Source organism: Suillus paluster (genome assembly GCF_016628075.1).
Source record: "Suillus paluster strain FC165 chromosome Unknown EDB91scaffold_15, whole genome shotgun sequence".
Lineage (NCBI taxonomy): Eukaryota > Fungi > Basidiomycota > Agaricomycetes > Boletales > Suillaceae > Suillus > Suillus paluster.
In genome coordinates, this window is record NW_024537575.1 from 228,894 (window position 1) to 244,135 (window position 15,242).

Sequence of the window (15,242 nt, forward strand, 5' to 3'; positions counted from 1 at the left end):
TGAGCCTCTGAAGCATCCTACATCACTAGATGTAGTATGCACACCAAAAATACAAAATAGCTTCGCATTTGTTCGCTTCTGACTATATAGACTTGCAAATATGATAAAAGCAACCCTTAAGTAGTATACACAATATATCAGGAGTGCAGAACAGCAGGACTAGTACCTGTTGTTATGACCAACGTCCCTTAATCTAACTAGTAGATGTTTGGAGGCTGAATCACACCACAGGACTCGTCTGAGAGAAGAATAACAAGGGGTAGAATTGAGAGGGAACGTCTAGGTCTACGATGACGTAAGAACGAAGAGGTTAAGTCTAAGGAGTACTACTGACTACTACCTAGACTATATACTATACTTGGGTCGGAGATATCTAAGTATGAAAGGTGGTGATATATCTATATACGGTCATAACATTGCACCTAGGGTATAGGGCTTCTTACCAACCAATCAACTACAAGAAAGGGTCCATAGGTTTTTAGGGGTATTGGTGATTAAGCAGGGTCTCAGGGTACTGCTTCTATTCAGGGTGAATGGATATGAATGAGTGAGAGAGTTCTGTGACAAGAAGTCTCAAGCGGTGATTAAGGATCTCGATAGGAGGTAGGGTCTGGAGATGTATCGAGTACAATTGGATCTGAGGGTTTCTCCAGGGTTTTCGGTAATGAGCATGCTTCTCTATGAGTGGCGCTTCTGTGATAGGGGTTTAGGGTTCAGCTGTGACTGTGCAACAGGTTCCAATGTAGGGGGTTCGGTGGATGACAGAGGTAACTCTTAACGTGTCATGTGTGGGAAGTGAAGGTATTCGATGTGATGAGTGTCGGGTGTCTAGGGTTACGGGTATGGATGGATGATGTCGAGGTAGTATAGATGTGAATTGAAGATAGTGATCATTAATCGGTTATCCATCTATCTTATCAGGATCTTATCTAATCTAATCTTATCCAGTAGGTGTCTTAGGGTTTGATAATCAAATTTTAGATGCAGTAGGGAGCATTCATGACACCTGTGATGCTATATCACTACCCTCTCTTGCTGGTTCAACCCCCTGGGAATTTTTCCTGGGGCTCTAGCCTTCTAGAAATGTAGGGACTATGTTTCTAGGTGTATATAGAGTATATATGTGTCATATAAATATCATAACAGCAACAGAATCCTCCTGTGTAGGCGAATACTTCCTTCTGCTTGCAGAGACACACATTTTCGTATTTCGATGATTTTACTCCTTGACTGTTGCACAAATGATCTAGTAAGTATAGATATCATCAATATTATGTATATAAAGCCGATCCGTGACCAGGATCAGTGAAGAATAGGGCGGAACATCGATATCAGGGGTTTAGCTGTTATTTTGACTGATAAGGATGTTCATGTATCATATGAGAGTAATTGTATGATCAGACACATGGAAAACACTCTGCAGACACTGGAAAACATATTCCTAAGAGCCAGTTTGTCAACAAGATGTTGACAAACATCTGGCAAAATAACATCACATGCGAAGGTTGTCGGCTTGGGCCATCCTGAGGGTCGGAACTTGAACATACTATCTAGCTGTCGCAGTACTAGTACAATGTATGTACTGTATATTCCTGACAATGGACGCTCTACCAGCAGTCCCTGCTCCCATCGACCTTCGATTGGATGTCCCGCTATTCATGCCCCATCATCCCGAAGTCCAGCAACATCTCATACAATACACGATCCTTTTGATCAGCATCTTGATTAGCGCTACAACTAGTATCTTACACTCAATCTATCCAAAAGATCCAGAACCATATCACACATCTGCTCTCTTGGGAGAAGCGTGGGTCATAGAACTATTAACTGGTCACCCCGAGCGTATACGATGCGAGCTTGGTGTACATGCGCATGTGTTTGCAGAACTCATCTCAGAGATTCATACCCTTGGGCACACGGACTCCAAGTTCATCTTGCTAGAGGAACAACTAGCAATTTTCCTCTACGCAGTAGTCACAGGCTTACCTATCAGACACACCAGTGAAAGATTTCAACGCTCGAATGAGACTATATCTTGGTGAGGGTGATATTTTTAATTGCACGCTATATCTCATTGTACATAGTTATTTTCACAGGATGCTCTTTATCTTTTCGTCCCCCCCTTCTATTTGAAATATGTTCGCTTGCCGGATGCATCTATCCCATGCAAAATTCGCAAGAACCCCAAGTTCTGGCCATTTTTCAAGGATACCGTTGGGGCTATCAATGGAAGCCATATTCACGCGTCACCTCGGGCGTTTGAACGTGGGCCTTATCATAATCGCAAGGGATCTGTATCTCAAAATTGTCTCTTTGCTTGTGACTTCGGGATTAACTTTACATATGCACTTACTGGCTGGGAAGGGTCGGCCACAGATGCCCGTGCTCATGACCTTCACATACCTCCAGGAAAGTACTTTCTCGCAGATGCTGGCTTTTCTCTATGGCCTGAGTTACTTGTACCATATCGTGGTGTCCGCTACCACCTTGCAGAATGGGGCCACGCGAGCATAAGGTGAGATTTTTTTTTTCAGCCGCTGGAGCACACTAATTTTTGCCTATAGACCAGCTAACAAAAAAGAACTATTCAACTTGCGTCATGCGTCAGCACGCAACGTCATCGAATGCATCTTTGGCATCTTGAAACAGCGCTTCCGCATTCTCCTTCTATCACCGTCATATGCTATGGAGGTTCAGGCACAGATCCCCGCCACTTTGTGCAGCCTACATAACTTTATCCGTTTCCATGACCCTACAGAAGGCCCCATCCCTGTTGATGCAGACAATGACCTTGGTGATGTGTGCACTGGAGACTGGGAGCAACCGGCAGTAGCAGATGACCATGAACCTGCTGATGCAGATGTTCATGCATCTCGTGATCACATTGCGGAGCAGATGTGGTTAGATTATCAGCGAGTTTTGCAAGAAAGAAGTGTTCTTGAAGGTGGTTCGGACGATGATCTATCAGACCAGGCTTTATTGGAGGATGAGGAGGATGGATTGGGTCGGTTCTAGAATAGACGACATCGAGTACATGTAACTGGCACTTGCGCGAAATCGATTGCATTGATACGAGCGACATGATACGAGCGGCATGATACGAGCATACGAGCGACATGATATGAGAGCGGTACATGATATAGGAACTACATGGTGTTACGAGTATGAGACATGTTAAACACAACATGAGCGGTACATGATATCTACGGCTTCACCATGAGCAAGGTGATATATTGAGAACGTGTCTCAAAGTCCCCATCAAGCGAAATGTAAGCAGCAAGAGTATTCTCATTTCCCTGACGGCCGAAGATCTGCATCAACGTCGCTCTCTCTATGACTGACAGATGTCCATCTTGGATACGCATAATCTCCAAGGCACAGGTCATGGTGTTTGTGCTGGCATTGAGTGATGGTGCAGAAGACGTGGATGGGGTAGTCAATGACTTCTCAAGAACATCAGTCAGGCGGTTGATTGCACCCTGCATACCCATGACAGCGGCTGCAGGGGTGATCTTGGCTGCCCTGGCAGCACTGCTCATGAGTTCCTGACCACTGTGTCTGGATGCACGGGCCTTCTTTATGGCTGGTTGTGCAGATGACACCAGGGTCGAGGAAAGCGGGAGGGACGATAGCCGGGGACTGTCAGAGTAACTAGTTGGAGCAGCTGTGGAGGCATAAGATGTTGAGTCAGTAGAGTCGAATAGAAAAGTGTCGGTGCGCAAGCGCTTGTTGCCGGAGGACTGAGAGGTTGTTGTAACAGTGGAAAGAGGAGGTTCATGGACCATGGTGCTAGGTGGGAATATGATGTCATCACTTGCATGTGGGGCGGCGCTGACAGCGTCCCCAATGGGACCCATGCTGGCAGCTGTTGGAATAATATGCCCTGTTTCTTCAGCTTCAAGTGCATTGGCTGATGAGGTGGGGGGTGGACCTGCAGAGGTAGGGTAGAAGGCATGCCTTCCACAAGTGCCGCTGTTCATCCCTAAGATCTCCAACATCTTGTCGTAGAACACCCAGCCCTTGTTCCGGAAGGGACGCACCGAAGCATGACACTATTGTAATCAGTCCCTGTATATGAGACACATACAATCATGATAGCTTACCTGCTGATCAACGTAGGCCTTCCACACAACTCCCGCGTCTGTGCCTTCGATCAATGCTCCCATGTTGTTGTCCCAGTGACAACCTGATTGGTTGCGGTACGTCTCAATGCTAGAGAATGTTTTTTTGAGCTAAAAACAACCATCAGTTCGTAATAGATTAAGATCAAGATAACATATTACCATTGTCCACTTAGTCCTCACCTTCTTCCCAGTCTTCAGCGGCCCCACTGATTCAAGGTTTTCATTAGCATTCAGGAAAGCTGCCCCTTTGTTGAAAGTTTCCTGTGGAAAATTTCCTCCATCACCACCCTCTGCACAATTTATGATCAGGTAGTCGAGTAGCGAGTTAATCTCGAGGTCATTCCATTGTGCCTTGTTGGCAGCCTGAACTGGTTGGGCCATGAGAACAGTTGTATAATGGGCACAGATGGCGGTAATAGTGGCCGCCCAAGTGCAGATCTGTTTACGACATTGATCGTCCAAGGGATACGAATTCATGATGATAAAATGTATAGGTGAAACATGAAGCAAGGTTCAGATTTCAAGTTCCGACCCTCGGGACGGCCCAAGCTGACAACCTTCGCACGTGATGTTATTTTGCCAGATGTTCGTCAACATCTCGTTGACGAACTGGCTCTAATGTTTCAGACCGATCTGGCTAGATGTGGTGGATAGGGAAGTAAAATACATGTCATGGATTAAGGGGTAACAGTCGACTTTTATACAGATATCGGATTTTATGCACATATAGGGCAATGATTTTATTAAAAATCAGTAGAATACACAGTAGAGTACTCAAATAATCTGTACCTCGCTTTATCTCAAGAGGTGGTGTGCAAGGGTTGTTGTGTAAGTGTAAGGTACCCCTTGCCACGAATCTTCTCCGGAAGACCAAAATCAAACGTTACGCAGGGTTTTGAAATCTATGGGACGCCCGTGCTGAGCTTCATCGATTCAAGGATAGTGATATTACGGTGAGTGTTGTGTGGGACGTCACAACGTCCGATGAACGTGCACATATATCTGACGAGTAACGCGAAGGCAAGGCCGCTGGGGAACCGGAGATTCATTCGTGCCGCACAACCCCATTGTGCCGCACATCGCCCTTCCACATTAACTTCTCCTGAGGTTCATAGTCCTTCTCGAGTCTGTGGAGATCATCATGCATTTTGGCTCAACTGTTTCGCCTGAAGTAGGGCATTTGGCATCTTAGCAGCAAAGCTAACAAAGTCTTTCGTCACACTGGAATTTTCAGCTTATAAAACACCTGCCTGCTACCATGGGCTTTACCTCATTTTCTTCCAGAAACTCCATCATGTTGACTTCCCGTTCCATCATCTTTGTGCTACTCAGCTTCCTCGCTGGCGCAAATGCGTGTATACAATGCCCAGCTACATTGACGGTCGACAATAAAGTCATACAACTAACCAAGACCACCCCAGGCGGGATCACAACTTGCCTGTGCGTCGCCCCCACACATCTTCATTGAAAAAGTAACTGATAGACTGGCAGTTACAATAATGGCGTTAAGATCGACGGTCTGACAGTGCTGTGTCAGTATTCCACCGTAAGTACTTTCTGGATATTGTGCAGCTCATTGTTCTCGGTTGACATGCTAGCGATGGCATCAGAACAACGGCAAATTTGTGGCTGGGCTGAAGTATTGTCCGGTTAAGGTTCCTGTGAAGAATCACTGTTGAACGTGATGTGAAGAGGTAGGGGGAGACGAGAAACCCAGCTGCAGAAGGAGCATTGGCCGTCTGCAGACAGCCGGGTGTATGCCAGCAGATCACCATCTGTTACGAGAATTGCCGAATTATTAGTCGCAGTCTTGCCTTGACCAGTTGTATCATCCCAATCCTCTATTAGATTAGATTAGATTACCCCCCCATGATGATAAGTACTTCCCCGACTCCCACGTTAGTGGGGGGGTCATTGTCGGACACGAACGAACATTTTCCTCTGATTTCCTCTGCAGCCGACAGTACAGTTCATCCGGCGATCTGACTGCGTTGAACCCTTCATGAAATCACTGTTGCACTTATAAGTGGTTTGACTACAGGGAGACTAGGATGACTGAACTTTCAATCACATTATACACGTATAGTAGTGTACACTTCAAAGCAACTTCAAGGTTTCTTGAGTGTCCCCATGCGTCAGTTTTGATGTAGATTGTAGTTCAGCTGATACGAGGTATCACTAATTGTAGCTTCGATAACTTTGGTTTGGCAAGCTAGGGTATGTCAGGGGTATACCGAACCTTCGGAGTGTCGGAGACTTGAGGCTGTAAGCACCGTCACGATTTGGTACGAGGACTGGCACAAAGGCTGGATGTTTCACTTGATGGGATTTTGGTGCCGATATCATTCGATGCTGTATACCGTACGTAGTAGGCATTTACTTAGAAGAAGATTTCAAACAAGGATACATCGGAAATTTCCACTTTCGACTCACGAGTCGCAGACTACAATCGCTGTCCTATGCTGCCTCATTTTTATCTGGGAGACATTTGTGTAAGGATTTCCACCCAGATGATATCACTTTCGTTCGACTACGGGGACTGTTCAAAATGCAAACAACTTTATTTAATAGTCCTATGTGGAAGAAAACAAGCGATGATGGGTATTGTACAAATACAATTTCCATGACCAACCGTCTGTAGGGTAACAGAACAGTCCTGTTCACGACACGATCTCCCCTCGCAAGCTCATGCGTGTGTTGCATCGCAATCGCCCGCTTACGCCTCCCCTTCAAATCGATTTAGCAGGCACAGGCTCCGACGGGTATGCAAGCTTCTTGTCCGTCTCGTTGCCAATACGCCTGCCCCAATCGTCAAGCCCATACACATCGAACGGGCCACTGTCCACTCACATCCCCTCAGAGGTATATGGAGTAACGACCCCCTCCTCCGCGGGTATCTTGAACCCCTCCTCCAGCTCCTGCGCACGGGGAAACCAATCGCCGATCCCGACACCAATAACGCGCTTATTCCAGTCCAAAGCCTTGTCGAGCCCTTCCCCATCCACGCCTCGTCCTCGTTCGTGAGGAGAGAACCGGATGCCTACGAAGCCGCCACGGGCGCCAGAAAGCCCCTGCGCCATAGCTACGACGAGGGTCGGGAGGTATTTGGCGCGGATAGCGTCTACAGGGGCTGGCTCGCTTTCGGAGAGCCCTGGTGAGACCTGAGAGTCAACCTCAGGAACGGGCACAGGCTGTATGAGATACGTGGGAAGCGCTACCTCGCTTGCACGCAGCCACGGCAGAGGTGTGCAAACCACGGCCCTTCATGGTCGTCGAGTTCTTGCTTTCCGCGTCACGGGCGCGCTGTCTGCTAATAGCACCTGCAAGACCCCGTTCAAGGCTGGCACTGTCGGAATACTTGAACTCGTTGGCAGGAGTTGGAGGGACGAAGCCGCTCGGGTGCTTCACTGTCCCATCAGGCTCCCTGACTTCGAATGGCACTTTGTGAGAGCGCGGGCGCGTACTTGCCATGGCAGAATGCACATAATCGAGGATCAGATTCGAGGACACGTTCAGCTACTGAGGCTGTCTGTGCAGCACGTTCTTCGTCCTCGTCTCTCGCGTGCTCTTTGGCACGCGCAGCATCACTGGTGCTCGAGTGACCCTTGCCAGGAACGACAAACCCGCTTGGGTGCGCGAGATTGCCATCCTTGTCGTAGTGTTCGACAGGAATCTTGGAGACCAGGCGGCGCGTGCCGGCAACAAGGTCGTCGCCAAGGATGGAGTCAGAGAGGTGTTCCATAAGTGCAGACTCCTCGTGCTTGCGTCTTTTGACGGCTCTAGTTTGTCGAGCCGGATCATGGGCAGCTTGCTCAGCAGTCTCAACGTCAAGACCAGCGGTGTTGGTTGCAGATGGTGAGGTGGTGGACGGCGTGACAGGTGATTTCATCAACTTGTCTGCCTGTCGCTTCCGATCTTTCTTGTGCTTGACATAGAAGTTGGGAACGATGTGGTCTTCGTTATAAGACTCGGATGGATATGTGCGACGGGCTGAAGAGTGGAATGCTCGGATTTGTTGTCCGGTGATTGGATAACGGGTTTCGAGAAGGTAGACGGTGTGAGGGACGTATACCGCAGCAGGAGGCGTTTCACGGGGACGGGTAAAACCTCCCATGTACCTGTGAAGAGGGGTATAATCAGTACCCGGGAAGGACGAGCAAGCGAGGACAGAATGGAGAGATGGTGTGCCTTTTGAAGGCTACGCGTACGATAAAGGCGGCAAAAATAACATCAATATATGACGTCATTGTGGAGCAACCGGATCTTTGAAAGGTCCATGGACTCTCGTGGCGAAAGACAGAGGAAGAACAATGCAGCAAACACTACTCACGTCTTGACTGGGGTCAGTGCCATGGTTATGTCCATGCGTCCGTCTCGCTCGGCCTTCTCGATGCGACGATTTAAGATGTGCACCTGCTCTTCTGGGGTTACAGGTTGATGCTCCAGCGTTACGCCAGATAGACCCTTTGTCCCCTTGCGAGGCTTGGGGTTGGGTTTGGCGGTGCTTGCATACCGCTTAGAGATCCGCGGAATCATGGTGTGTCTGCGAGAGGAGAGGGGCGTCCTAATTTACGGTGGTATGACAGCCTGCGGTGGTAAGTGGAAGACTATAAGGTTCTCCTGTTCTTAAATCATATGGTGTCAGTTTTTGGTGTGATCTCTGTATGACCCACCAGCTGATAGTAAGTAGTTGCTTAAGAGAGGACTTCTAAGTCAACTTGGCCGATGGGAAATATAGTAATGTTTAAGTTTGTTTGCACTGTCGGGAAGGGCCAATTGTGGAGCTCCTGTTTCTCATCTTAGAATGATACATGCATCTTGTCCAGCGATAGGACACTGCGACAGCAAAGAGACAACACTTATACTACTACATTGAACTATGTATGCACTTTACCAGCAAGCTTGATGCGTTTCCAAGTACTGCTCGGGTCAGTCACTTTCTGACTTGCTATTTCCGTACCACTCTTACTGCATGTGCATTAGTCATGCAGTGCCCTTATCGTCCTCGGAGGTATTGGCGTCTGTTTGCACAGGGTAGATTATAAAACCGAAGCCCCTATTCCTCTCTTTCAACTGCAACATGAAAGTTACCGACTACCTGGCTGAACCACTCATCAATCGGCTGCCAGTGGAACTTCTACAGCAAATATTCTTGCTTGTCGTTAATGACGTCCCGGACTACCCCGGTATATTCTCATTTGGAGACAACACCATCTCGGCCAATGTTACCAGTCCTCCCCTACTCCTCACCCAAGTGTGTTGCTGTTGGCGAGCCATTGCACATTCAACGAGAGGGCTATGGTCGCGCATCCTAGTTACACTTCCCGGTCGAGAAAGACCATTGAAGCCGTTCCTCCCATTTCTGCTGGAGTCTTGGCTTGCCCGCTCAGGCAGTCACCCTCTTAGCCTTAGTATCGTGTCCAAGCAGTTGTTCTACCCGCGCCATCATCGCGCCGGATGCAGGCCTCTCTTCTCTTACCCCTCAGAGGCAGATTCTCAACTGCTCGGAATCCTCCTTTCTGAAAAGGGGCGTTGGGAAACGCTGGTTGTTGTGTCACCTGACATATGTGACTGGAGTGATAACATCGACGCACCTCAGTTGAGAACATTGGAGTGTTTCCGGCGAGAGTTCAAGAGATTTGATGCACCAAATCTCCATCGGCTACAAATCTTCAACCAATGTGAATTTTCTGTCACCACCCCCACCTGCGAAACACTACAACATCTCCGCCTCCATCACACTTCCGTCAACACTATACGTTTCACTTCGGTGATTTTCCCTCATCTGGAGACCCTTGCGGTGGATGATTTTTCCGTAGGTTCTGGCGATAGAATTGATTCGGTCACACAATCTTGCCTTAAATCGATGACTCTCCCCCTCCGCCTTCGCGTCACATCGGATCCTTATTATAGGCAGGGTTTCATCAACATACTCGATGGTTTCCATCTCCCTATGTTGCAAAAATTGACAGTGGAAGTGGGTGACCTGAAAAAACCGGCAGTTGATTGCATTATGGAGGCGCTGGCGGTTGCCTCTTGCCACGAGCCAGCGGTAGACTTTCAGACGACCACGCCGTCAAGTGAAGTTGATATGGATATATTTGAACCATTGCTCTCAGTCGTGAAGGAGGTTACTGTCTGTGGGGAAGTGCTTCGGTGACTAGTTGCGAAAATTGCCTGGTTTAACAGCGCGCTCCACAGTCAGTGAACTCCCCACTGTGTAGTAAAATTTGAACAAGAGAAAGTAGAGGGGCCCATCTATGTCGTAGAAGCTGCAGCACGTCTATGTAGATCTATGATTATAAGTGTAATACGAGGGTGTTTGTCCCACCCGTATCACCAGCAACGTTGTAGCGACGACCACAGCCAGACACCTCTCGATCAGTCGCATAAAAACCAAAACGTAAGCTGTCGAGCACTTATGCATGTAAGATTGAGGGGCGCAAAATTCGATTTCACACAGTTCCCAGCTAGAACGTCGACGGACACAGTATCACCTTGGGGCGGTCAGTGAAAGTAACCGTGCCAGATGAGACATCCCAGTGACAACACATCAATTAAGCCTGCTTGCATAAAAATCGATTAAGGCAGCCTGGATCGCTAAAGTGGAGCAGGGCAAGCACGACCTCCATACTTATGCGCGTGGGCGTACATTAGAAACAACAGGATGGAAAAAAGAGGGAACTGCACCTCCCCGACGCAGAACCCAGTCAAAAGCAAATCACCTTAATGGCGACATTAAATAATATCCATAGCATCATCCTTCCCCTCTTCTTGGGGGGGTGTATTCTTCTCTTTCCCCTTGTTATGTCGTTTTTTGCGTGGTCTAGGTGGGGGATCGGCGATACTGCCAATCATGCGCCCAAGTGTGTACCCAGCACCTCCCGCTGGCGCAACACTATTAGGAGCGTTTGCAGAGGGGGCACTTTTATCTTCGTCCAATCGTTCACGCGACTTCTCCCGTAGCTGTACCTCCTTGAATCGGATACGTCGCTCGGTGATGCCAACATGTGTTAAAGATCTCGTATTTCTTTCCGAATCATCTTTGAGTGAAAGAGATCAATCAATTGATATCGATGCAACGAATAGTGACTTACTTTTACCCTCCGTGAACAAAAGCTCAGACCCAAGGAGCGTATCATGCTGACCTCTGAAGAAAGAGCCAGAAAGCTGTAGAAATGGTGTAGGCGTATCTAAGCCCTTTATTTGCCTTGTAGTGATTCTACGATAGACAAGTTCCTGCGCTCACTACAAGCCTATAGGTTGAGCTGCTGGGAAGTAGGGTTGGCTCAACGGTACCGAGGTCGAGCATGACATAGAAAACATCGTCTTCTGATACATAATCTTCGTCAGGACCGAAAGAGTCCACCTGACGATACCCAGTGAAGGGAGATGTAGTGGCCATGATGGTGTCCAGCCTAGTTATCCGTAAAAGCTTGCTCACTTTCAAAGTTGATGTCAGCCCAAATTAGTGACTGGGCGTTTGTTTGGATCCAAAGGTTTTGCCAAACAAACATGTACGTGTGCAAATAAGCTTCAACGTAAGTAAGTCTGAAACCAGACATATTCTTTTCTACTTCGCCTCGCTCATATTCATACATGATACACTACTGCTATTTTATTCTTAGGTGCTGCCCCTCACCATCATCTTCTCGTACCACTCCCTCTCGAACTCAATTGCCCTCTTGATCGTTTCTGACGTGCGCCACCCATGCTGTTCCCCATCGAAGAAGTGTGCCTCGACATGCCCCTTAGACTTAATGATCCCATTGATAATAGTCCACGATTGCGGGGGCGGAACAACTTCATCATCATTGCCTTGAAGAACCTGTCGGAAAAACGATCTACCTGTTAGAACACACTTCATCAACACAGAAAGTATTTACTTACGAGCAACGGGGTTTTAATGTTCGCAGAATAATACTCGGGGCTCCGGTTGTGATACACGTCCGGAATCTCTTCCTTCGTACCGCCGAGAAGCTTTACCATGTACGTAAGCTCGAACTTGTGCGTGTCGTCCGCAAGTAGCTCCAGGTTTGAGATCCCGTAGTTGCTCGTGGCACTCGCAAAGAATTTCACATTGCTCGCTGCGGAGGAGTCGAGGGAGATGGAGGCAAGTACAATATACCCACCCGCGCTCCCGCCGCGGATCGCAGTGCGCTTGGTGTCGATGAGGGGGCCGAGTTCAGCTGATTTGACTGCTTCGATGCAGTCGCTTACGTCGGTAATGCCCCAGTTCCCTTTGAGGCGCTCTCTGGTCACTTTTTCAGCACCGCTTATTATAAAACATGGTGGTAATTAGGAACGTACACATATGCACGTCCATAGCACGAAGAGCCACTGTAGTTCACATCCAACCTGCAATTTATGAGCATGGTGATGCTATGGGGGACGCCAGGACCTACCAAGCATATCCTCTGCTTGTGAAATATTGCTTCAACCAGTTCAAATTTTGTGTCTCTAATCCCGTGGGACCACCGTGTACGCTAAGTACACAGGGAGGTTTCTCTTCGGGAATGCTCGAGCCCTCATACTCTGGGTTTTTTGGAGCGTAGTATACGGCATACACAATTTTTCCACTCGGAAGTTTAAGTTCAAGCGGGGTTGGAAGCGAAATGATACCATCAGGGAACGGTGCAGCGGACGCCGATGCGGTAGATTTGAGCACCTCGAAATCGGGCACGAATGATGGTCCAGTAAGAGTGCAGAGCATAGCTGCGCTAGGGGCGTTGCTTCGCAGTCCTGTGAAGACAAAACTGTAGTCCGACAGACGACGGACATGTTCGACAACTACAAAGTCGAATAATTTGTCTTTGATCTCCATGTAGGAACCCATGGCGATATCGACAACATACAGGACGCTTCGACCATTCCGCCATGCAACACAGATGGCTTTTGAGCCATTCGCATCCAGGAATGCGAATGGGTAGTTCCCAAGCGTCCAGGGTGGCTCGCAGAAGTCTTGCTCCACAACAGATGAGAGGACTGGCTTGGTGCACGCCTCTGTGAACTCCCACAGGTTTGCAAACTTGCTTTCCTCCTCGCGTTGGTCCGAGGTGAAGAGAAGCTTGTCGTCAGAAGCCCACAAGGGGTAACACGCACTGATTGTGTTAGCGTTACCGGCTACCAGCTTCGTATTGCTCAGGCTAATTTTATGGGCGTTGTGATCGTACTGGACGTCAGCAACATAGATCCGTCCACCTTCCCAAGGCATGTCTGGGTGCTCCCAGAACTGCCATGCGATCTTATCGCCAGAAGGGGAAAATGTGGGTGCTGCATAGAATTCATTTTGTGCATCCTCGGTGCAAACCAAGGACGTGACAGTCCTAGCTGTGGAGTTGATGACGCAAAGAGAGTTGCGCACGGTGTGTGGCGTGTCTTTGGTATGGTCTTCTAGGATAGCAACGAGTAGGTCTGTGTGGACTGGGTGCACACAAAAATCTGCGTAGCGATAAATCTTGTTTGGGTCCTCTGTGCACAAAGCGTCAGTATGGTGTTAATGTTCGGGGGAATTAACCCAGGCACCTGGTGTAATCGGTCTGATCTTCCCATCTTTGGCGGCGTAGACTAGGAAGTCCGCGAAATTGGAAGAGTACACAGTCCCGTTATAAGCGATCGCAGCAGCTCCACCATACTCGTGAACGCGCGTGCGCGCATTAAAGTCCGTGCCGAAGACTTCCTTTTGAGTCTTGTTACTCAATAGCACGTATCGACCACCCTCCGATGCACGCTGTTCTATGTAGTAGATATCCTTTGTGACTGGATCCACGAAGATGTCGCCCATGGCGATGCTCTACGCCGTAGATCAGTTTCAGATAACGAGTGATCGGAGATGTCATACATCTTGAGCAATAGCATCAGCTGTGATCGGGGACTCCCAAAGGCCATATGGTGCAGATTTTTTAGACATTGCATTAAACGTTTAGACAGTTTACGAATGGGATGGTTGTGAGGGAGGAAGAAAGATGGAAGCTGTGTTAGGTACATATTAATACCCCGGGTAGGTGGCACATGCACATCGCAGTACTACAGCAATAAATATTTAGAACACCGGTTGTGGTTTCTCATTCTTTTGGCTGACCAAAGCTGTTGCCGTGATGTTTGGATCAAAGGCTCTTGACAAACAACCGCCCTCGAATCTCGATCATCCGAAAACGGATTCCACATTTCTTGAATTTCGGTTTTAGCTTGATGTCATTCCGCCCGACGCTTCCTCTGCACAAGAAGTCGAGTACAGCATGGCTAGCACGACAATCCCGTGACCCTTTTGTCAAGGCCCGCCTCTCCTCGCCATCATCCTACCGTTCACGTTCTGCCTTCAAGCTCATCGAGCTCGATGATAAGTGGGGGCGCTTTCTCTCATGTCCTAGCGTGCGCAGTGTCGTGGACCTTGGTGCAGCTCCGGGAGGGTGGAGCCAGGTTGTCGCAGAAAGGTTAGGGTGGACCTTTGACGCGGAAGACAATGTAGAAGAGTTTGGGTTACGCGAGGAGGCGAAGGTGCAGAAACGCGGTTCCTGGAGCACCGAACTTGAGAACAAGTCTACTGGGCGAGGGAAAATTGTTGCACTGGACCTGCTGCCAATTGTTCCAATGCTTGGCGTGCAGACGCTACAAATGGACTTTCTAGCTCCGGGTTCGGCGCGTGTCATACGAGACGCACTGAAGAGCCCGCAGAATCCTGAGGGCACAGCGGATGTCGTGCTGAGCGATATGGCGGCGAATTTTTCGGGAAACAAAATTCGGGACACGCAATCGAGTTTGGATATCTGTCATGCAGTCTTCGATTTTGCAAAAGGTGCATTAACCGCTCGGCAAGTGGACGAACGAGGGAAGGTGCTCAGGGGTGGTGGGATACTACTGTATGTCCTTCATTTTTCGGAAGACGAGTTGCTCATATACACTTGTTGCAGGCTGAAGCATTTTGCTCATCCTTCACTGCAAGAGTTCCGAAAGGAATGTCTAGAATCCAACTTCCACCTCGTACATTATATCAAACCGGAGTCAAGCCGCTCTGATTCTGCCGAAGGTTACTGGCTGTGTCGCGGTTGGCTTGGTAGGGCGTAATCGGTATCCTTGGGCAGGCAAACTTCTTTCGACACTCATATTATTTCACTCCAT

At 48.5% G+C, this 15,242-nt stretch overlaps 6 protein-coding genes across 6 annotated transcripts; 3 read left to right on the forward strand and 3 right to left on the reverse strand.

Annotated features, from left to right (window-relative positions):
* The first annotated feature begins 5,193 nt into the window (after positions 1–5,193).
* EDB91DRAFT_1121939 (uncharacterized protein) lies at positions 5,194–5,882 on the forward strand. The gene is made up of 2 exons (XM_041318259.1): positions 5,194–5,564; positions 5,616–5,882. Exons 1-2 carry the CDS (start codon positions 5,419–5,421, stop codon positions 5,776–5,778), a joined length of 309 nt encoding a protein of 102 aa, XP_041179129.1. The 5' UTR covers positions 5,194–5,418; the 3' UTR covers positions 5,779–5,882.
* Positions 5,883–6,810: 928 nt separating this feature from the next.
* EDB91DRAFT_1121949 (uncharacterized protein) lies at positions 6,811–8,238 on the reverse strand (the record flags this gene model as incomplete). The annotated part of the gene is given in 3 exon segments (XM_041318260.1): positions 6,811–7,342; positions 7,362–7,564; positions 7,608–8,238. 3 exon segments carry the CDS (start codon positions 8,236–8,238, stop codon positions 6,971–6,973), a joined length of 1,206 nt encoding a protein of 401 aa, XP_041179130.1. The 3' UTR covers positions 6,811–6,970.
* Positions 8,239–9,204: 966 nt separating this feature from the next.
* On the forward strand, positions 9,205–10,284 carry EDB91DRAFT_1335451 (uncharacterized protein; the record flags this gene model as incomplete). The annotated part of the gene is made up of 1 exon (XM_041325496.1): positions 9,205–10,284. The coding sequence occupies one exon, from the start codon at positions 9,205–9,207 to the stop codon at positions 10,282–10,284; it is 1,080 nt and encodes a 359-aa protein (XP_041179131.1).
* A 379-nt stretch (positions 10,285–10,663) lies between these two features.
* On the reverse strand, positions 10,664–11,646 carry EDB91DRAFT_1121956 (uncharacterized protein). Its single transcript, XM_041318261.1, has 4 exons — positions 11,374–11,646; positions 11,222–11,324; positions 10,815–11,167; positions 10,664–10,757 (listed from the first exon to the last, which is right to left on the reverse strand). The coding sequence occupies exons 1-3, from the start codon at positions 11,527–11,529 to the stop codon at positions 10,863–10,865; spliced, it is 564 nt and encodes a 187-aa protein (XP_041179132.1). The 5' UTR covers positions 11,530–11,646; the 3' UTR covers positions 10,664–10,757; positions 10,815–10,862.
* Position 11,647: 1 nt separating this feature from the next.
* Positions 11,648–14,034, reverse strand: EDB91DRAFT_1271376 (Alpha/Beta hydrolase protein; the record flags this gene model as incomplete). Its single annotated transcript, XM_041324583.1, has 6 exons — positions 11,648–11,952; positions 12,015–12,378; positions 12,435–12,482; positions 12,530–13,595; positions 13,650–13,917; positions 13,966–14,034. The coding sequence occupies 6 exons, from the start codon at positions 14,032–14,034 to the stop codon at positions 11,749–11,751; spliced, it is 2,019 nt and encodes a 672-aa protein (XP_041179133.1). The 3' UTR covers positions 11,648–11,748.
* Positions 14,035–14,315: 281 nt separating this feature from the next.
* On the forward strand, positions 14,316–15,188 carry EDB91DRAFT_1050165 (ribosomal RNA methyltransferase FtsJ domain-containing protein; the record flags this gene model as incomplete). Its single annotated transcript, XM_041313515.1, has 2 exons — positions 14,316–14,983; positions 15,035–15,188. 2 exons carry the CDS (start codon positions 14,316–14,318, stop codon positions 15,186–15,188), a joined length of 822 nt encoding a protein of 273 aa, XP_041179134.1.
* Between the last annotated feature and the right edge of the window lie 54 nt (positions 15,189–15,242).

Bases quoted from the DNA above. Each gene is read 5' to 3' on its own strand.
- EDB91DRAFT_1121956 (XM_041318261.1), bottom strand. From the start codon at position 11,529: ATGGCCACTACATCTCCCTTCACTGGGTATCGTCAGGTGGACTCTTTC. The intron at 11,325-11,373 runs GTGAGCGCAGGA...AGGCAAATAAAG, and splicing joins GCTCAACCTATAGGCTTGTA to GGCTTAGATACGCCTACACC. The intron at 11,168-11,221 runs GTAAGTCACTAT...TTTCACTCAAAG, and splicing joins TTTGTTCACGGAGGGTAAAA to ATGATTCGGAAAGAAATACG.
- EDB91DRAFT_1121939 (XM_041318259.1), top strand. From the start codon at position 5,419: ATGTTGACTTCCCGTTCCATCATCTTTGTGCTACTCAGCTTCCTCGCT. The intron at 5,565-5,615 runs GTGCGTCGCCCC...ATAGACTGGCAG, and splicing joins GGCGGGATCACAACTTGCCT to TTACAATAATGGCGTTAAGA.